Raw genomic sequence first — 22,749 nt, forward strand, 5'->3', positions numbered from 1 at the left:
GCTTCCCCCCGATCCAGCACATGGCCACAGTTGCCCTTATTCTATCCCTGGGACACCACATGGGGCAAGATCTCCCTCAACTCCCAGATATTGGAGAAGAGAGTCATGCTGGGCCAGACTCAAGCCAACCACCCACTGGCCCCCAACAATTGATTCCCCCACTTCACTCCCAGGATAAATCTGGCATTTCCCGTCTTTCCAGTGCTTGACTTTGCAACCTAAATATTTCTAAAAATAGGGAGGGTTTTTTTGTATATATAGTACAGGATAGCTACAAGCACATATATAAGGCCTGATGCTGCACAGACTTGCACATGTGAAGCCAATGAGATTATTCAAATAAGCATAATTCCGTTCCTAAATTTTACAGGATCACATCCATGTTCTGGAAATAAAAGTTTGCCACTTTAATGGAGCTTCTACTTTTGTCTTAGAAAATACTAAAACCAAATTCAGTGGTGACTATATCCATGAGTTTTTCCAGAGCAAAATTATTTCTGACAACTAAAAGCAGCTGGTACATTTCTCCCCCACTCTTGTCATAAAAGCAAAGTTTTTCTACAGGGGCTGATGTATTTTACCAGCTTATCTAAGGAACAACCCTATGAATTAAAGATGAACAGCAAAGCCTTCTTTGTAAAATAAAATTGTCTACATTCCCAAGTACTAACAGAATATGTACAGACTACTTAATAAGAAATCCATATGAAAAATTTTTTTTAGGGCCTGATCATGTGAAGACTTACACAGATGCTTAACTTTAAGCATGTGAGTAGCCCCAGTGGAGTCTCTTCGGGGTATTTTGGCCACTGTTTACTTTAAGCTATTCTTTCGGATACCCATGTTCATTTCAAAATATTTAGAACATGCCCCTCACTCTAGCCTTGGTCTTACACCTGTCCCTTGCAAGTGTGTTTCCATAGGACCCTGTGAAAGTTTCTGAGTGTGAAAGGGCCCATGGAAGAATTAATGCAGCTTAAATCTACATAAAGTCTAATGCCACTTTATACTACAAAAAAGGTATTTTTACACCAAGATAGCTAACACACAAAATCCTATTGTAAATGGGCCACAGCATAGCTTTACCTTAATGTAGTTGGGGTGAGATAAACCCTGGACTTCCAGTTATGGTTCACCTTGACCAGCTAGATCAAGGGAAAACTACAAGTAGCCCCATCAACACTAGAATTTTACAACGTTAGCTCTCTCATTATAAACTTCATCTGTTTTTCCTAGACGAGGCCTCAGTTGGTGACACTCACCATGTAGAGACCCCCCAACACATGAGGGCAGCTCTACAAGATGTGGGGTGAGGAGCATTGTGCCACTGAGGTGATAACCATACCCTTATAGTCCCCATTTACTGTCCAGACAATGAGGTCCAAAGTAATTATTTTTATACTGCGATTTCTCATCTTTACCACTACTCCCACCACAGTGTAAACAGTGGTTACAAAACGTTTTAAAAGGTATTCTTTTTAAAAGGAAGTTCTCTGAGCTATTTTCTCTCATAAAATTTTAATACTTAGCTTATTTTCAAAGAATTGGATCAACTGCTTTTCCTCTCCAGAAATAGAACAATTTTGATCCTAATACTGCCTGCTTAACCAGAAACAATTACAAAATGGTTTGTACAATGCTAATATTGTGACAAGGAGTGATAAAGAAGAGGTTACTGGGAAACATCTGTTGAAATGAAAAAGGGTTTTGTTCCTGGTATACCACTTTCAAAAATATAGTAAGAATTTTTCTAAAGTAGCTGTTTCACTAAATGAAATAGTGTTCAAGCAGCTGTTTGGTGTTTATTCCAATGGCTTCCTGCCACTCCCAATGTTTGTGAAATGGAAGACTAAAGGCAGGAGTCAAATGAAGATTCATTACGGTCCACAATTACTATTCCAGTTGGCTGATTCTGTACAACTGTTACAGCCCCCAAAAGGCCCAGTGAATGGACAGCTGGTGCCTCGATCTCTGAGTGAATAAAGGGGAAGAAGCTATATAAAACCGGGAAGCACCCTGGCTTAATCTATCTTGCAATAAAATACACCCTCCTCCTCCCAACCAACCACATGAAGTCAGTTGTGTAGGATTAAGTGAACTTTGCATCACAAAAAGGGGCAGGAGGTGCTGAAGAGCTAGCATGCTTCCTTTAACTTCACCATAGCTGGCTTGATAACACCTTTATACTGCAAAGCAGCACTTTTCAATTACTACTTTCCCTCCATAAGCTTTTTCTGGCATCTTCTTATTACCCCTCTCCCATCTAAGAAATACATGCTCGGTTATGAACTTAATTTGATTTCTTCTGACCTGGTTTGAAGTTATGCCATTAGAAAACATTAACAGAGAGATTTCTAAAGGGCTGGGATTTTTAGAAGAGGTATGACTTCAATAGACATGTCTATCAAAGCAGAGGACTCGTACCCCTTTGGGAGAGTGATTATTACAATAAGTACAGATTTAAGACAGCAGAATTGGACTGAATCCACCCCTCCTCCCCCATTGAAGCAAATGGGAAACAACAGACTCAAAAGTAGTATGTTTTAAATATATTTCAGGAACCAACAAGGTGTTTTATACCAAAATGAAAGCTGTAAGTACTACATGAATTCCCACAACAGTCAACTAAAGATAAAAGAAAGGAAGAAGATATTTGCTGCCATTAAGGACTAAACTTGCTAGCATACCTATCTAAACAAGAAAACAGAACTGTAACTGAACACTTAATGAGTAAGCATAGGTCAGGACAAACCCTTCTCAGTGAGCCATTTGTGTTTAGCTCCAAGTCACCTGAATTGTTTGCTGACAACTATGTTCAGTAATGGTTCTATTTCATAGTGTATATAAGGCCACAATATGGCAAATGAGACAAACCAGTCTGGGTTGGGAGCAAGAGAGTGGACCCAAAATATAGTTTCCTGTTTACCAGGTTTTTCAGAGCTCAGTTAAAAAAGTAACACACGCACAGCTTATTTCCAAGTCAGGATTTTAAACAGAATTCAAAAAAAGGCTTCTTTCACACTAACTTCTACTAGATTTGCTATAAAAGTGTGTAGTAGTAGTACAGTACCTACCATTTTCCCAGCACATTAAAGAGGGTGTAGTTTCTTAGAGCCACCCATTCTAAAATCTTCAGGGCACAGGGTGCCCACACAAAGTATTTTGGGATGTTTACTACAGTTGCTTTACCACTATGGCCGCATTAGAAGATGCTGATAGCTGTCCTCTCTATATTAGCAATCCGTTTCTGCCACAAGTGGCATTTCATTGATGGTACAGAAGACAAATCCTTAGGGTATATTAAAACCAGAAAAATTAATGCCCATATTACAGGAGCTGGTAGCTACAGTTGAAGTTCTAGTGCAGAGAAGACTCAAGCAATTTTACCAGACAAGTCATTAAAGCTTGAGCAATATGTATGGTAACAGAACTGCTAATAGGTGTACAATGGAGCCTGGTCTACACTACACTACACTATTAAGTCTACCAGTTACACCATCACTGCAGCTCCAGTACTTTTCATGACATGGAAGTAAAATAGAAACCCATTTTATGAGCATTCACAGCATAGATAGCAGAAGGGCAACTGCTAAAAAATGGGCAGAGTTTTTTCCAGTGTAAACAAGGCCTTATAACATGCCGGTGGTTACTTAATATGCCAGATGGCAAGCCCTCTTTGGTGACAGCATACAGCTGTGGTTTATACTCTGCTGAAACAGTATTAGTTTTATCAACTCAACTCCATGCAAATTTTCTATTGCTTTTCTTTAGTCATGGGTAACTGCAAATGTAGGGTTTTTTTTTTTTTGTTTTTTTTTTTGCAAAAGTCATTTTGGAAGGGGGGGGGGAGGAGAGAGAAATAATCACATTTTTTGTAACCCAAGAGACCAGTAATTGGGGGGAGGGGCCTGTAGTTATTACATTTCTCATGGATTTGTTATCCCTTTAATTTCTTTACTCAGACTATAAATTTAAATGCAAAGTGTGGTAATGGTCACATGAGGAATAAGTCTCTATGACCTGGCTAGGTTTAAACCCAACTTATTTCCGTTCTCCCTCTCTACTTAACATTCCAGCTTCATACACTACCTTAACCAACCCAATAAATTTATACACTCATTTTTTTGAACTTTAAAACAAGATTCACTAAAACTATAGAAAAAGCCTCTCCTTTGTTTTCCTGGCTAAGGAAAAATCTATTTAAGACTATACCTTTATAATCAAAGTAAAGAATGAATTTCTTTAAGTTTTAAAGAATAGTTTGTGTTTTTTGGAGATTTCTAAATTCTACATTTTAACAGTGCAAACAGCACAGCTATAAGCTCAAATGAGATGTCACGAGTCAGCACCTCACCCTGTGCTCAGATCTTAAGCTAATTAGAGAGGTTTTTTCCTACAGCTCAGGGTTTGCAAGAGAATTTTTAGAGAAAGCATTTTTACTGCATGTGTAGTCTTCAATAGTACTGAAATGGCAGCATACTCAAAGATACCTTACATAATCAGACTAGATTTCTAAATGAAAACAATCCATATGTCCACGTTTAAAATACATGCTGTTATGTTTGGTATTTAAAGCCTAACGGAAGGAAAAATCATATATATATAACAAAATACAGAAACACAACAAAAAGTTAAGCAGTACTAGAGAAAAGAGGGAAAAAAAAAAAAAAATGTGTTCTCATGCCCCTGAGTACTCAAAATGCTTGATTTCCAGTCAGAGAGGTACTGTGGTTAGAGTTCCCACTTGGCTTTAGTGACTAGTGTCTTTATGGGAAAAACTGATTAAGGATTCATGAATTTGTTTTCCCTCAAAGCAATTTTATTACTACTATCTACCACCACCTCACAGAAGGGTGTGTGTGTGGGGGGGGGAGGGGGGGCTGTATTAGTACCCAATTACCATCTGCTGCTATGGCTACAAATTCTTAACGATGAAACAAGTGAAGTATTTTCAAACTTCAACACTACACAGGACTTCTTTTACTAGCCAAGTGACATTTTAAAGAAAAAAAAACTGTTTTGTTTAAGTGCACAACACCGTCTCTACATCGGGAAAGAGGATATCAGTTTCTGCTATAATGGACCACCATGTTCTAGGTTTTAAAACTAAAAAACAAGTCCCTACCTCTTTGTACTAGTGGTAAGGTGTATTTACATCTGTCATAATTCTAGCTTTAGGTCAACAGTATCCATCCTGCCCCTATAATGTGACCTATGTAGGCCAAGAATTAGCCAACAATAACATTACAACAATTGTGTATATGCTTGTAATTGAACAATGCTGCTACAGTCAAACTGGAGCTTTAAGATGTTACAGTTGGCCTTTGTTTTCTTCCCTCCCTATTTTCTATTTCACAGCAAGAGCTGGATTTCTTTAGACTGATTTACACAGTCAGTACAATCCACATCAAAGGCTAAATCTTTACATATTAGTGTAGTAGATTATGGAATTATACATAGGATGTACATTTTACGTATTAGGTCTCCTCAACCCCGGAACGCTCAAATATTTGATAAAAAGACTACGTAAGTGGCTAAAAAAAAAAAAAAAAAAAAAAAAAAAAAAAAAAAAGACTTTCTTCCTTGAAGATAGGTGGAGGGTTTAAGGATCATATGCAGTGGTAATGTTAGGTCGGAACAATTTACTGTCATATGGAAGTTTAATGAAAGACTTTTCTTTCAGCTAGGTTAACATTTGTCTTATGAGACTGATAAATGTAGTTCCTTTACAAGCAAGTTTTCCACAGCAACAAAATCCCACTTTGATATTTCTACTACAGCAGCCACCAGTTTTCACTTCAGTATTTTTAGAGTGTACAGAGTAAAGCATTGGAGCTGTCCAACATAATAGTTTGTACATTCTCTTCTTCCTCTGAAGAGTTTTAAAAGGGATTTTAGACCTTGATGGCGAGAATCCCAAAACAAGAGTAAAATGAATTTATTTTATTGCAAACAAACGTCTAAAGTTAAATTTTTCCACCTACTTTTTTAAAGAGAAAAAGGAATCAGCAGGCTAAGGAGATACACCCATTTGAGAATTGACATGATTAAAAATTAGATATAAAATGGGTGACTCACAGTTTCATTAGCTTACAAAATGGTGGAGTAACTACTACAAGCACACTAGGTATACAGTATTTTGGGGGAAAAGGGGTTATACAGACACACAGCTAACTTCATATAGATCCCATTAGACAACTGGATTTACAACAAGTTTTGTTTAATAAGAAATGGGCAAAGCCAGCTTCTTTTCAGAATCAAAATGCAGAACAAATGGAAAAGAATTCATGGTGTTGTACCTTCACAAGTTTGAGCCTTCACAATTAATGCAACCAAGTTTTACACTTTAAGAGCTCTTCTACATGCACTCCACCTTCACTATTTAGCTCCAGGTTTCCTCTTTGCCCCAAGTTTTGCTGAACTCCAATGTTATAAAACCTTTCTAGTTATTGCCAGAAACTTTTGCTTTCCCAATCCCTCCACCCAGAAACTGCATAGAGAGGATGGAGTGTAATATGAGCATTATGTAGTCTCATGATATTCATGAGGGCCACTATGAGCCTCTACATGAATCTGGTTGCTAACATTTCTATTCAATTGTGACAATGACTCACGACTGTTTCCTAGAAATTGGGGGAGGGAGGAAAAAGGAGAAAATTCTTTAATAAAAAGACACCAGGTACAAAGCAACGTTTTACTTTTGTTGTGGTAAAAAAAAAAAAAAGTCACATTTTACAGATAAAATGTAGAACCCTGAAATACTGACACATTCTCTTATCGTGCACAATGCTGAGGTTCTCTTACGAATCACTTTAAAACTGCAATTAAAAATGTACAAAAAAAAGAAAAGAAAAAAAAAATCAACCCACAAAGCTTCTAAAAAAGGAACCCGCAGGCACTTCCTCTTGTGGAATGTTTAAAAAGTTAGCCTACTAAAGAAAAACAGTCGACTTCTTGTGAAGGTTTTGGAGAAATATGTATCAGTTCGTTTATTTGGGTATTCAATAATATCCTTGGTGATAATGCTGACTCCATGGCTTCTGACCCCAGAATTGCTGCAATAGATGGATAAATAATTAATTTTGAACCGTAACCAGACATTACTCACAGCTCACTTTCCTACATTAAATATATTTACAAGGAAATTAGATGACAGCTAACTAACCAGGGAAGAACAACTTTCCAGTTGGCAGTAATATCTGAACTGTGTAAGAAACAGGAGGCGTCATATTGTTTAATGTAATGCCATACTGAGAAGAAACCAAATATATTGACAGCCATTCTAATCAATAAGCCACAGCTGAAATGCAAGATATCCTAGACTTTGAACAGCATATATCCTAGACTTTGAGACAACTTTGCACAGCATTTTCACACATGTGAGTGAGGGAGTCAATTCCTAAGGACTTAAAGAAAAGTCTCAGAAGTTACTTACACCCTGCTGCCACTGGTTGTAGCCCTGAGATTGGTTTTTGTAGCCACGATTATTTCCCCTTCCTCTGAAATTCTGTAACAAGAAGGTGTTTTAGAACACGACAACATCGGTTGTAGGCCACATTCCAGAAGGGTATGCATGAGAATCCAAGACTTACCAGTGCACCTGTCATGGTACAAACCTTACAGAGACACTGAAAAGCTCTTAAAATGCTTACATTTCTCTCCATTGTTTCAGAGATTTATATTTGGTGAGGGTGGGTTTTGAATTTGATAGGTTTCATAAGCCAGTAGCTCTCAAACTGCTGCTGCTGGTGGTCTGAAGAACTGGCTAATCCAATTTTGGCTTGTTTCCAGCTGGCTAATTCTATTAAGACAACTATAAATACAAATATGTTCCTATTCTTTCATGTAAGCAACTGTTGCAGTCGCCACAAGAATATTATGTGATCAGGCAAAGATATGGTTTATTTAATAATGAATGAGAGAAAAGGGTGGTGCACAGAGTTTGGGATGCAAGCCACACTATGGAAGTGTACTTAAGAATTTTCACTATATTGGAAGAAATGCAGCATTCTGGTTTAACATCAGTGTTCGGGAAGTTTGTCAAGTAAGTCTATTAGCTTGGGCTCCATCTGCTGGCTCTTTAACAGTCCAAGATAATCCAACATAACTTTTGAATGCCTGCATTGAAGTCTGTCCATTTGAAGGAGTAGCAATTAAGTTCCTGGTGCTGTTAAGACCACAAACAGCTATTATGAGATCCTCAGAATACTTAACTGATGCATCATGCACTAGATCAACCCCCAAAATTGGGATACATTTGTTCTCACACATCATACAAGTGACATGGCCACTCTTAAACCATGAGCAGTGCACATGTTGTGTTGTAGTGCTTGAAGCAGTTAAAATTCATATTTCCTTTTTGCATCCCTTTTGTTACTAAACTTTCTCCTTCAGTTACATTTCACTTTACCTGCATTAATGTGAGGGGAGCCTTGCATATCTGTACATCTTGGGAGATACTAGGGACAGTGTACATGGAACACAGTCACTCGTGTTATTTTTCATGTCTTGGTAGTCTGGATATGGTAGCTCCTGTAATTTTGAGCCTACATATGCCTCCACATATTCCATAGAACAAGTACATTCATTTACTGGGTTACTGTTATTAAATTTGTGAAAATGCTTTCTTAGGCTAGGTCCACACTACCCGCCTGATTCGGCGGAAACGTCGACTTCAGCTATGCTATTCTCGTAGCTAAAGTTGCGTTTCCTAGATCGATCCCCTGCCCCAGTGTGGACCAAGCCTTGGTTATGTATTTTTCAGAAGCATTTTACACAGGTGCTGTCCCTTTCACTTAAAAATTCTATGTGAACACTTCTATTAAACCAGTTAACTGTTAATGTAGGAAGCGTGTGCTTCCTACCTTCCCTCCTCAGGTGTGGCAGGGGCAGCAATGAACTGCCTTAACTGCTGTTGGGCACCAAAGAACTAGTGGTGGAAGAGCGGATAGTGAAGCGCTTAGACCAGTGCTTGTAGCTTTCAAACACATGGAAAATATCTTGTGGGAACGTAATGAAAAATTCTGCTGCAGTGTGCTTGGACTGCAAAAACAAGAGCTCTAAATTTCTTCTGATTTAACAGGAGCAAGCAAAGGCTTAAAATCTTGCCAATTATACCAGATGCACCAGCTTGAAGAATGTTTAATAAAGGTTTGGTACCATGTGTGTTAGCAAGTGCCAAAATTACCTAAAGTAGACAGGCCTTTTAAACACAAAGTCACCGTACCACTATCACAGGAGAGTTGTTTTTTAAACTGTGAATCAACATGCTTCAACCTGCAAATTTGTAAATTACCACTGCAACCTTTCAAATAAGAAATTGCCTTAAATGCCTGGTACGTCAGCTTTAGCACACCTACAGAATGCATTACCTACCTGGTTGTAGTTCCCCCTGTTGGGCATTCCACCTCTGTTATAGTTTCCTCTGTTTGAGTAACCACCTCTGCTTGGAAAGACAGGGCCACGAGGGTATGGATAGCCAATTGCCCCACCACCACCACCGCCACCGCCACCTCCTCTCTGAGGCATATTGCCACCTCTCCTGTTGTATCCACCACGGTTCCCAGGGACTGTGGAAGAAAAAACAAAAACACGCATTTGTTCGACAACTCTTTCTTATATGAAAACTATTGTCTGATATAGCCAACATATCTCAAATCCTAGGATTTACACGTACTACATTTTTAAGGAAGACTTGTTTTGCCTAATGGATTTGGATGCCAAGCCCACTGGCTTCAAATGAAAAAGAATGCCTGAATAGGAAATTTCTGATACCTATCTAATTGATTAAAACATCCAGAGACACCAATGTACTGCAAAAACAAACACCAAATCCAAATGTGAAAATTCAGCAACAGTGCCCTTGACAAGCCATATGAATATAGTATAGGATCTCTAGCTCCCTCTTAAATTAGTCTATAATTTAAGTTACCCCATATACCGTTCATTAGCCTGTTCGTTTATAAGCCAATCCCCCAAAATGGATAAGTAAAAATAGCAAAAACTGCATGACCCTTTCATAAGCTGACCCTATATTTCAGGGGTTGGAAAACTTTGGCTCCCAGCCCGTCAGGGTAAGCCACTGGCAGGTCGGGATTTTTTTTTGTTTTGTTTTGTTTTACCTGGACCGTTCCCAGGCACGGAACCCCTCAGCTCCCCGTGACCACGGTTCGCCATTCCCAGCCAATGGGAGCTGCGGGAGTGCCACTTCAGGGAGCTGAGCAGCTCCGTGCCTGCGAACGCTCCAGGTAAACAAAACGACAATGTATTAGATAGTCAATTCAATGATTCCATAGAGTTTAAAGTCATCAAATTTTGGTGTAGACCCGTTTATAAGTCGACCCACGCTCTTTGATGTGTCATTTTTACCAAAAATATTCGGCTTATGAACAAGTATATACGGTAGTTGGCAAAATATTTTGCCAATGTCTTGACTTCCTCTTCAAGTATATTTGGAGTTGAAGTCAAGCTTTCCCCAGCATAAAGGTAATGAACCAGCTACAGTCAAAGGTTAACACCAAAGCCAGAAATGCCTATAAAGTTAACAGGTCTGTTTCTAGGCCTACCTCCTCCCCTGAAGTTGCCACGCATGTTGAATCCTCCACGTCCTCTCTGGCCACCTCTGTTAAACTGATTTTTACCACTTTTTTTGTTACTCTTCTTTGAGCCAGTGTTCTGTTTCTTTTCAGGAGGAAGAGATTTTTTACTTTCTTCTTTATATTGTTCCAAGAGCTTCTCAGCCTCCTCTTTCTGTAATTCTACATAGGTTATTTCATCAAAACATTCTGCTACCTCCGGCAGTGTGAAGTTTCCTATAAAGGAGAAAACCCTGGATGTTCAGAATACCCACTGAGATACAATTAAACCCTTTACTCACTCCTCCTCCAAGAGCAGGGACAAAATTCCAGAAACCGAATCACTGAATATGAAGACAAAACTGAGGAGCGGTAAGTGAAGCAAACAGTTCACCAAGAAGTTGCTAATACTATCCAAAGCTAGAAAATATTCTGCCTATTAATTTTTTGAAACCTGCACTCAGAACAAACATCAATGTCTGCCAAGCATGTTTAATTTTTTTTTTTTTTTATTAAATAGGGCACTTTATGCCACGACAGCTTTGTGCATCTGCATGGAGCATATCAGCATGACTGAGTAGTGTTAAGGACTGCAGCAGAGGGAACACACAATATAGTGTTGTCTTACAAAGCTACAATAGTCTTCCAGTTTCTAGGTTTTAGTGTAACTGTTTTAAGGTAAGCAAATTTGAAGTCTAAAAATTTACATTATCCCTTTAAACAGATACTCAACATCCTAAAACACAGTATAGGATTATGTTCCATGCCTTTCATTTTGAGAACTGCATGCTCTGGAAGATCTTTTCCCTCCACCTCTGCCTTCTTTTGTGTTCTTTGCTTGTAGTCTTCATCTTTTGGGCAAACAACAACTGCTTTGCGCTGGAAGCCTGCAAACAGGCACATTTTTCTCCTCTGCGCAGCTGCAGACACATTTGTCTGAAAAAAATGCAGTAACTTACTACACGTAGCTGTCATTGTCAGAACTAAAGGAAGTTAAACTTATGGTGTATAAATTTCATCTCTACAAGAGCTTGCAATGACTTTTACATGCAAGTGGAAGGAAAGATGTAGCATGGTGCAACTTTACAAAAATCTTACACTCTTTGGATGTGAACACTATTTCCCTCAATACCCCACAATTTTGGAGAAAGCTTAAATTACGACATATGAAGTGATTAAAAATGATTGTAGTACAGTTCAACCTTTGGCCTCCTCAATGAGGTAAGCAGGAAAAGTGGAAGAGCGCAACAAACAGCTGCTAGATTCTAAACCTGAATCCCACTTAGTTATTGCCATTCTAATTTAAAAATTAAATTTCACACACTGTAACTTATACCTGATCCAAAATGAAGTTCCGCTTTTTACGAGCGGCAATCTCAATGAACTTGCCAAGACACTGCGGAGCTCTCTGCAACAGTGTGTTAAGTTTTCCAGTGTCAGCCATCTGCCGCTTAAAACCTGCAACCTACAGAAACATATTCCAAAGTTATAGTAGTACTCCTCCTGTTGCTGACCTATTCCTTTGTTAAGTGCTTTTATCTGGCATTGAAGGCTTAATTTTTTTAAGCCAAGTGAAGCACTGCAAACTTATTTGAATTGGTGTTCTTAACAATATCTCACAAAAGGAACAGTAATTCTTTAAAAAGTCTGCTATGGCAAGTGAGCAATATTCCTCTTTATAATCACTACAGACATCATGCAAAAATAATAGTTACTGCATTACAATGCATGTCAGAATTTAGAGGTGTAACCCATCCTCAAGTATTTTTGTCCTGTATTGCTTTTTAAGACATTTCATAACTAGCAGGTCAACCAAAGAAATCTGATTTCTATTAAGAACATATACTACATAAGGTTTAGAAGCCTGCTGTAATTCATACTATATTTACTTTGTTTAGTCAAAATTCCTTAAGTCTCCCAAAACCCAAAGAACTATTCAATACTTTATTTGACATTTAAGATCACAAATAGTATGGGAAAGAACAAAAATCCAAGTGAGCTTTCAACTTTTATAAATCTACTGACAGACCTCAGTCCTGCCACTACTTACCATCATTTTGTCCATAATAGTATTTGTTCCAAGGATATTGTATTTTCCAGGGTTCTCTGCTGCATGTTTGGAAACCCATGTAGTCTTCCCAGCTCCAGGCAAGCCAATCATCATTACCACCTATTATGACATGGTTTAGATTGTTATAGTTTAAGTGGAATGCCAAATATAGAAGCTGTGTTAATTGGCAACTTATCAAAAAATGTTGCCATAATTATGCCAATTATTGCTTTAATTGTTTCATTTAGTTAAAATATGGAGAAACATCAGAATGGATCCAAACTGGTAAACTTTATAGAATTTAACGACTTTAACATCATACATTACTTGTTTCGAGAACTAGTATCCACACAGATGGCCAAAACTAGTTGTGTGTAGTAAGATTTTCAATAGGATTACTGCAATTAGATTAATATGCTTTAAAAAAACATTAGTTCTTTTGAAGAAAACTATCACACTTACTTCACAGTCTTTCTTTTGTTCAGGTCCCTTTGGTCCTCTAACCCGATCTTCTAATGGAACCTTCTGAATGAAGCTATACTCTTCAGGTATGGGAAAGTAGGGTTCATCCTTCTGACCAAAGTTGAATTCAATTGCACAGTTATGGCAGAGAACATGTGGGAAGAGTGGTCGCCCATCAAGAACTTCCTTACTGATTTTGAATGCAACACCAAGATCCTGCCCATTCTTGGAATATGAGAGTTCCACTTCATCGCCTTCAAAATTCTGTTAATATATGAAACAAAGTTTAACTTGCACTAGTATAAAGACCAAATTAGTAGGAATCTAAGTACTCTGTATATAATCACTTCAAGTTTCCTTTTATCAAGACTTCATGATGGAATCTCAGTTTCCATTTTTTGTCCGCAATACAAGTAACCAAACTTAATCTTATTTAAAGTTTTGCTAGACACAAGAAAAATGCAGCCCTTAAGGTAAATGTAGATAAAAGTTATCAAACTTTGTATAATGTAAAGGTCTTCCATACAGGCTTTAACTCAGTTAAACATGCATCAAGTAATGTACCAACACTAAGAAAATTAACCAGAATGTTTAAGATACAAGTATCTTGCTCCAGTTTTTTAGAATCAGGTCAGCCTTTCCCACATAACTAAGCCAGAAAATTCAAGTTTCAAAAACACAGAAATAGTGGAAAACTTACAGCAAAACACGCAATCACATCATTTTCATCAAACTTCTCACCAAAGTCTTCAGTCTCACAATTGCATGTCTTTATTCCTTTTAGAGAATATCCATAAGAAAATTCTTCTTCACCTGGTGAAAGAAAAAGAACTTAAAAGCTACAGTGACTAGCTACAATCTTGTGTTCTAAATCAACTACTTTTAAAGGAGTTGTCAACATTCTAAAAGAAGTTTATACTCATTCAAATGAACTGTGCTGTGTCTCATTTTGCATTTACTTCACCGCAGGCCATTATCTAGTAGGAGTTCCAAAATAAGGGGGGGGGGGGGGGAAATGCAGCTAGACATCAAAACAAATAAATCAGATATTCCAAATTACTCTAAGGCCATCTGTTTCCCAGCATTTTGTTCTTTTAAATATTTCTAGTTAAAGTTTACATCATAGATTGTTACATCCTTGAAGTTCTCGGCCTTCTCTACTCACTCCAGTAATGAGCTACAGTTCCTGAATTCTACCTTACCAACTGTCAAAATGGACTACATCTTTAGTTTTTAAAACACATTTGACTTTTACTGAAACGAATTAGATGGCAGCCAAGAACTACCTTTAAGAAGGAGCCTATACCATCACCAGATGCTGCTCCAAATTACTATTCGTTCAATAGTGAACATTTCAACAAGCACAGTAGACACAGGTATTAAAACTTTCTTAAATTCTGAAGAATAGTTTGTGCACCAGCACACCTTTAAAAATATTAGTTTACAGCTGCTGCAGCAGAAACAGATGGAACTCAAACATTATCTACAAAGATGGCGCCTCACCAACAATGGTGGGTGTTTAAATATTTAGACAGCAGAATACTAGGAAAATAATTTCCTTTCATCCAGTAGAGTATTCTTCCCTCCTACCCACTTTCAAAAGTGAAAGAATTTTGGTAGAATCACCACATAATTCTTTATTTTCCTATTAATAATTCTGAGAGTAATACCCTTTTCATTCTCTGGACTTGTGCCAACATACTTAGCAATCTGCTCTTCAAGTCAGTCTTGTGCCAGGTTATATGCAGAGCAAAAATTATACAGAATTATTCTACACAGCTGATGCTTTTTATCATTAAGAGGAAAGCACAGCTCTTGCAAAGTCAAGAGCCCTTATACCTTGGCCCAAGAAGTGTATCCTCCTTTCAAAGCCACTGTCTTCACAGAATCACTTGATACAATGCCTATCTTAGTGTGTTTAGGAGGCATCACCAACAGTATTAAAAAAAAAAAAAAAAAAGCCTATACAGATTTATTTACTCCATAAGAAGTGAGGTGGTCACCAAAAAAAGGCTGAATGCCTTTTAGCTAAATTTAAGTAATACTGACTGACATATTTTGAAGTCTTACCAAGCAACATTCCACTTGTATTCAGTGACCAGCCAACCCGCACTTCATGTATGTCAATGTCTTTTGTATACAGATGTTTAACAGGAATCTTCTCTGTAACCTGTTTTTAAACAAAAATTGATTAAAAAGTGAAATGAAACAAGACAGATTCCTGAAGATAATATTTTGCATCACCTCTTAATACAGGCTTCAACATATTAAGTACAAATAAGAGCATACCACATTTTCAGGTATTACTGGGGAGAGGGTTGGAGTGGGGAAAGAGTTAAGTAGTCTTGAGTTAAAACTTTCTGGAACTACAAGTCAGCTACCAAGTACTTATATCTTCTGACTGAGGATGTAAAGGTGCGTGTGATTTCAAGAGCTTTGTTTATGGCGAGGTTGGGACATTTGAAGTATAAGGAGCCCTTCTAACTTTAAAATTAGTATTATGTTGAACAAAAAATTCACTCGACTCTTCTGCATGGTAAATATGTCAGTACTCTGCGTGCATAAAAAAGTGAACATTATTCTAGCCAATACGGTACAGATTAAAGTGCAGTATTACATGAAGAAATTAAGCCAGTGTTTTGGCTGTAGTGATACAAGGACAGTTTAAAGCTTAACAGTATTTCTTTTATAGCAAGGGACTGATAGCAAACAGCTCTTTAGGCAAATGTTATGAGTATCAGCTTTTGCAGAACCTATGGTTTATTTAAAGACGTATTACTCTTATGATTACAAAGAAGAAGAAAAAAAACACACCACCCTTAAGTTCCCATAAATGTGTAAGACAGCTAGCTGCCATATATTTGCTGCTGCTCAGAGCTTTGCCAAGCTGTATCAAGTGAAAACTAACCAGAATCCTCTGCTCTTCAAAGTCATATAAGCAGAATGACACTGACGACGTCAGACAAGACAATTGGAGCTGCAGCAGTAATGGCAATGTCAGCAGGCACCAAGAATAATTCATTAAGGGAGCCTGGGTAAAAGGAGATGCCCACCTACCAACCCTTGCAGCAACCAGGAGGCCTAAGGGCACTGCATGAAAACAAAAAGCAACTAGAATTGTGAATGGGGTGCATGAAAGGAAAAGGCCTAAGAATTTAAGGCATAAGCTGGAGGCAGTAAGCCACGGCAAGGACCAATACCTGGTAGTAATTTCAGCACCCACCCCTTTCCCGGCAGGTGGGAAGTGTTGGCTTCCTACATGGTTGTGGACCATCTATAGCACTACAGCTTCTTTCCCTTTCCCACCTTGATCAATACTGGCTTCAGCTAGGAGACGGAGTCCTGACTATTAGTTGTCTGGTAAAGTTACCAACTCCTGTGGCGTAAGCAGATGACTGGGTATGGCCAGGAATGAGATTGCTGGGTTAAATTACAATTAAATACAGTACCATTTTATTCCTTTAGACTGTAGGTGGCATGAAGCGCAATCCTCTGGTCTTGGCTAGTTGGTGTCAGGTAAGTTTTTCAAGCCTTGTTTATAGCTACATGATTCAAATGTAAATCTCTGCATTTTGTAGAGTCTTTGTATAAAAGGAAGCATTTTTGCCAATTAAGTTTGTTATTTTTCATGTTTTAAATAAAATTGTTCTTCTGGTCTATAGAGAAAGATTAAAAATCCCTATGCTCTGGATTTATCCCATCTGATCTAGCTACAATTGAATGGAATTATATTTTTGTAAAATTCCAGCTATACCATGACGAGCAATAAAGTTTTTACACATGCTCAAGATCATTCCCCACTAAAACAGTAATAATCTGATTTACCTTCATTTCAAAGCAGACTTTGCCTGTTGAAACTCCATAGGAAGCTCTCCCTCCAGCCCAGAGAAAGGCAAAACTTTCCATGGTCAGAGAGGAAGCACTAAAACGGTCTCTTGAAATTTTAAAATGCAAGTCGCAGTTATCTGTCAATATAATAAAAATCATACTGTTTACTGCTATTCATATGTATGTTTGAAATTTAAACAGATTAGTTCATAACAAATATTGTTAAGTATGGGTGTCTAATTTTGGGAACTTAAATAGGTGATTTGACTTTCACAAGTGCCAAGTAGTTGACTGCAAGTGGGCTCAGAACTCATGAAATTATTTAGATGCCCAGATATGACTTTAGATGCAACTTTAGGCACTCGTGTTAGAAAATTTTGGTATACAATTTATTAAATTTAGTTACAATTAATTTCAGAAAGTTCTCAGTATTGTTTTCAGTATTTATTTTTTCAAAGTTATTCCATATGAGGCATGACCGGAACACAGCTCTCCTGCTCCTGGATATGGACACTTCAATAAACCAAGTGGTTTGCTAAATATTGGTAGGGTACTTTCCCAGCCCAAAGTTTCAGATAGCTGATCAACCAGAAAGCCCTGAGGAAGCCTGATGAGTGTGTTCTGAATCAGTTTTACACATTTATTGAAGTTTCCCAATTTCCTATAAAAATCTGCTGCTAGTGAGTCTACACACCACTGTTTAAAGTTTATTTCTAATTTCTATTTACCATGTGGTGTAACAAAGGTAACTGTTTACAGGCAGACATTAAAAATAGCCTTAAACACCGATAGGTGCTAACAGTTTATACAACAGGCTCTAAAGAACAATATTAACAAGATACAAACAAGTACCAAAAGCTCTATATATGTGATTGTCTACATTACTAACAAGTAGCCATATTAATTTCAAGCCAATTAAAATAAAATACTCCAAATCAGATATAGGTAGCTTACACAGGGAGAGCATGGCAGCAGATGATCCTTCAAAATGAGAAAAAAGTGCCACATGGGAAAAAAACAAAAACAAAACAAAAACCACACTACTAGTGCACAGTTGGAACCTTAGTCCCAAAAAGTATGTCAAAACTGAAGCCAGTAACAGCATGGAAGCCTCTAGAAAACAAAAACAGCAGATCTAAAGCCATAACAAGCCAATGTACCATGGGGACATGAGGTGTGGGATGCAGCCCTTGAAGTGCCCAAAAATGTACTAGAAGCCACAGCCACACTAAAATTTAGCGAACAATATATTATCCTGCCCATGTACAAGACTTGCCTTCCCACTTTTATTTAAAACAGCATCTAAACGTTAAAAGTTAACAGTAACCAGTCTATGCACAAAGGAACTGTACTGTTTTACATGCTGCATCTTGTGATATTCTTAAAACTAAGAAATCTTAACAGGACACATATACTTTAGGTCTAAGATTTAAGGAGCTTAGCATTACTAGAATTCTCATTTTGTTTGTATGGAATGACCCCCTTCTACCACCATAATGTTTGCAACTGAAATTTATTTTGTACTACTACTAAATACTTTTCATCCATAGTTCTCAGAACACTTCCAATACCCTCCACACATTATTGCATACGAACCAGAAAGTGAAACTGATTAGAGATAAACTTGCATAGTTTTGGTAACCTGTTTTGTAAAAACATTTAAAAAAATTTTAATTTAGAAAGTTACCACCACTTTGTATGGAAGTGTCAGGAATATATAAACTGGATCAATGTTGCCCAGAGGCTGACACAAATAGAAATTTAATGTAATCTAAAAATTGTAGTGGACTCTAGGAAATACAGGCCACCAATGCACATGTAGTGTTTCCTCATGCCACTGCTCATATTAAGTTGAAATCTGTGTAAAAATGACTGCACTTCAATGGCATAACTACCTGTGTTCAAGGAAACTAGACCACTACTAGTAGTACAATAAAACCACGGCTATTATTTAGGCACTCAAAGTTCTATCATTAAAAGACAGCTGCTTACGACTAGCAGTTTTCAATTAAGAATGAAATCTAGTCGGTCAAGAAACACTATCAAACTGAATTAACTGCTAGGCACTTTCCAAAAAATAAATAAAATTCTAAATTTCATAATCTACATCTAACCCGTATTCTCTGTTGATGTGACTGTCAATCCAAATTTTCCCAGTTTTAAAAAGTTTCTCCACAAAGAGCAGAAACTGAAGACAAAATGGTGTCAAAATATGCAGAGCAAACAAGCTGGAATATGAAACATTTCTATAATTTTCAGCAATAGTAATCTTAGCGTTACTTGCAACACTATGTATGCTACTTTTAGACAAGTGTCATCTAGACTGTTCCCTTTAATGAAAGTGAAGGATATAATTTGCAGCTGTCTAACAGACTGGATAAGGTTTCTTTTTAAATTGACATGGTAACTGTCCATTGTGTCAAGGCACTGTAGACAATATGGTACTGCTTTATACAGAGACCATTAAACGCTAGTGATGTGTCATATCTGGAAGAACTAGTCCGTTTCCCACCCCCGCTTTACCCTTAGTGGCAGCACCAAGGGCTCACAAGTTGGTAATTCTCTCCCCTTTATAAATTTACTACTCTGCATAAGTCAATCACACACAGTTGGAACTGGACATATTATTGCTGAACTAATTCTGAGACTAATGCACAGCTGACATTACAAATGACTGATAGGTAAGACTTTACAGCTGTACAAAGTTTGTACACAAGTGGGTAAGAATTCTCCATGCATACCAACACATTCCTACTTTGCACTAATGACTAACGACCAATTAGAAGTCAACTAATGGTTTGTTCTAACTTATTAATATCAATGCAAAGACTGCTTATTGTAGAATAGGGCTTAAGCGAACCAAAAAGCAATTACTTCATCACAACATGTACTCTCTTATCACTGTATTGTTTAATCTTTGAAGTTGTGGTAAGCTGCCTCTTCCCTCCCAAGTTAGAAAGGCTGTACAGTATAACAGAGCCTGTACATACCATTTCATAATCAAGTTCTCAATTTAAATCAGCCCACTGAGTTTCTTCACTTGGTTTATGCCCTCACTGTACATCGTTCTCCCAACTTTGAATCTCATTTGTTAACACCTGTTTAGTAATTGGTGAACATTTTGGAAGGTCTTAAGTTATAGATTTGATATACCCCTTTGCAATATACATCCTGAAACCCCTCCCCCCATCCCCCAGCAAAACCAGGGGTGATATTTTTAAAGTTTAAAAGAAACACCATACAGGGAATAAAACAAAGTAAAGCCTTTCAGGCTCTCTTCATATATCATAAAAAGCAGAAAAATGGCACAAGCCCATTCTGAAGTCCTTCACAGGTAACTTTTACTAGTGAGTCAACCTGCATGTTCCTACTACAGTTCAGCAAGCTAATTTTAAAAGGGGGGGGGGGTGGCAGGGAACTTGTCACTGGAGTCAATAAAGCAGATATACTTACAAGTATCAAGACAAACCATTGTGTCATCAAACTGTTCATCTTCCTCTTCAACAGGTGGTTGAGGAGATTTGGCCCTAAAAACCAACAGAATAAATTTTGATACATTTTCCTTAATAATGTTTTTTACAAAGGGTAATTAATACCTAGCTTTTAGGGCTTTTCATCGATAGACCTCTAATAATATTTAGTGCTTTGAAGTTTCACTACCTGCTGTACTTGTTTTCTTCAATGTATTCAAAATATCCCCGGCCATGGTCTTCACGTGGTCTCTTCACACCTCGCTTTTTATCACCAGCTTTTTGTTGTTCTGTTTTAGTATCTCCTACAGAAAGTAATTTAAATGAAAAAAAAAATGTTTAAGGTAGGTCCTGTGGAGAAATGCATTTTTATTTTTTACACGTTAGTATTTCCCTAAGCTTTCGGTTCCAAATTAAAATTTAAGAGCACACCACCTAGCTGCCAGAAAATTATACCAGCATCCTGCATAGAGATCTCTTAAAATTAGAGAAAAATAAATTAAAAAAAATTATGCAGAGTTGTCCTATCTGCAGCACTACGGTTCTGACAATGATGTGGTCTGAACATTATTGAAAGTTACTCCATGAATTGTCAGATCTGTGAAAAATATGACCTCATTTATACTGTCCCTGCACAGAGAAGACACCTGCTGCGTTCAGGGCACAGGAAGGTTAAGCAGAAAGGAGACCACTAACTCATTGCATTAAGTAGATCATTTACATCTATCTTCCTTCCCCTCCCCCAACCCCTCCCCGTAGGGCACACTGGAGCTGCGCACAAGGGCACTACAGAACTGCAGCGCCTCCCTTTCCGCGTGGCCAGGCGCAGCTTGGCGGCGGGAGCCGCTCTGCATGGGGCCTGGCCGCAGGGAAGGGGATTCCGCCTCCATTGTACCGAACGTTCCAAAAACGCGATCCCGAGGAGCAGTCAGGCCGGAAGCAACGTCACGCCGCGAAGCGTTCGTTTGCACAATACAGCGCGCCCCAGCGGCCCCTCCGTAACCGCCCCTCCCCCACGGCGCAGCAGCCCCTTCCCCTCGACCCCCCTCCTCACCCCCCACCACGCTAGGAGACTGGCGCAACGGTCCCGCCCTCGCGCAACGACCCCACCTGCCCGAGACCCCCGCCCCCAGCGCGGGGCCCGGCGCAGCCGCTGCGGGGAGACATGCGGCGGGGACAGGGGCGCGCATCCCATCGCCGGCGGGGAAGGGCCCGGATCCCTCACCCCGGAAACCGCCCCCCCGCGCCCGGCCCCTCAGCCCCGGGGAGGCCGCTGCGGCCCGGCCACGCACTCACCCCCGACTGCCTGGGCCCCGGGGCGGCCGCCTCCGCCGCTGCCTTCCGCTTTCTTCTTGTCCTGCTGCTGCGGCTGGTACTTGGCGGCGGTGGCGGCGGCCGGGTCGGCAGGAGCCGTTGCCGGGGGTCCCGAGGCGCCGCTTTTCCCGGGCGCCTCCTTGGCGGGCCCCCGCTGCTGGGGCTGCAGGAGCGGCGGCGGCTGCTGCTGCTGCTGCGGGGGCTGCTGCTCCCCGTGCCCGTTGGCGTCGCCGGCCGCGGCCTCCTCCTCGTCGGCGAGCTCGTCCTCCCCCTCCTGGAAGCCCTGGTCGTCTCCGTTCTCATCCTCCTCTTCCTCCTCCTCCGAGCCGCCCGCCTCCTCCTCCATCGGGCCGGCCCCCGCCCGCTCGCCGTTCTCCTCGCCCAGCTCCATGGCGTCGCCATCGGCCGCCTCCATCCCCTCCTCGTCGTCGTCCTCGGCGGTGGAGGCCGCGGCCTGGTCGGGGCCTCCCTCCTGGCCGATCTCGGCCGCCTCCCCCTCCATGCTGCCGTTGCCGGGCTCGGCGGCGCTGCTGGCGGGGCCTCCCCCGCCGGCCTCCTCTTGGTCTAGCGCGGCCTGGAGCCGCTCCATGAGGTCGGCCTTGAGGCCCTTGTCGGAGAGACGCCGCTTTTTCAGCTCCTCCTTCAGCTCCGACACCTTCAGCTTCTTCACGTTGACGGGCGAGCAGCTCATGGCGGCGGCGCGGTGCCTGGCGGCGCTGGGCTCGGTCGGACGGCGGCGCTGGGTCGAGGCCCCGGTGGGACGCGGGTGGGTGGGTGGCGCGGCTGGTTCGTGCGGCTGCGGCAGCTGCAGAGCGGACCCGCCTGGCGCCAAATCCTTTCACCGAGCTCGCGAGGGAGAGACGCGCCTCGCGGGGCCGCGCATGCAGCTCTGCCCGCCCCGCCCGCGCACGCAATATACCCCCTCCCTCCCCCTGTACCGTAAATGCCGCCGAGCGCCTCTCCAACCCCACTACCGTAAATACCCGCCCCAGCGCATTCAACCTTGCCTACCCCCAGCTTTTCCAGCTCCACAAAGGGGCAGGTATGAACC

At 40.1% G+C, this 22,749-nt stretch overlaps 1 protein-coding gene across 2 annotated transcripts; it reads right to left on the bottom strand.

Moving 5' to 3' along the window:
• Nucleotides 1–5,924: 5,924 nt before the first annotated feature.
• On the bottom strand, nt 5,925–22,389 carry HNRNPU (heterogeneous nuclear ribonucleoprotein U). Of its 2 annotated transcripts, none has more exons than XM_065402151.1 (14): nt 21,681–22,389; nt 20,575–20,686; nt 20,368–20,441; nt 16,912–17,051; nt 15,157–15,256; nt 13,787–13,899; nt 13,087–13,350; nt 12,625–12,744; nt 11,911–12,039; nt 11,342–11,510; nt 10,566–10,811; nt 9,376–9,569; nt 7,436–7,507; nt 5,925–7,055 (listed from the first exon to the last, which is right to left on the bottom strand). In XM_065402151.1, the coding sequence occupies exons 1-14, from the start codon at nt 22,387–22,389 to the stop codon at nt 7,002–7,004; spliced, it is 2,496 nt and encodes an 831-aa protein (XP_065258223.1). In that variant the 3' UTR covers nt 5,925–7,001. The 2 variants fall into 2 exon arrangements, with proteins under 2 accessions (XP_065258223.1, XP_065258222.1); XM_065402150.1 differs by having other exon boundaries at nt 20,575–20,689.
• Nucleotides 22,390–22,749: the final 360 nt, after the last annotated feature.

This window comes from Emys orbicularis, chromosome 3 (assembly GCF_028017835.1).
Source record: "Emys orbicularis isolate rEmyOrb1 chromosome 3, rEmyOrb1.hap1, whole genome shotgun sequence".
Lineage (NCBI taxonomy): Eukaryota > Metazoa > Chordata > Testudines > Emydidae > Emys > Emys orbicularis.

What these genes read in the sequence shown, in the direction of transcription:
- HNRNPU (XM_065402150.1), bottom strand. Translation starts at nt 22,389, where the DNA reads ATGAGCTGCTCGCCCGTCAACGTGAAGAAGCTGAAGGTGTCGGAGCTG. An exon ending in CTATTATGGACAAAATGATG is followed by an intron (nt 12,040 to 12,624) that starts GTAAGTAGTGGC and finishes ATGTTTCTGTAG; the next exon opens with GTTGCAGGTTTTAAGCGGCA. An exon ending in ACAACCAGTGGCAGCAGGGT is followed by an intron (nt 7,056 to 7,435) that starts GTAAGTAACTTC and finishes CATCTATTGCAG; the next exon opens with CAATTCTGGGGTCAGAAGCC.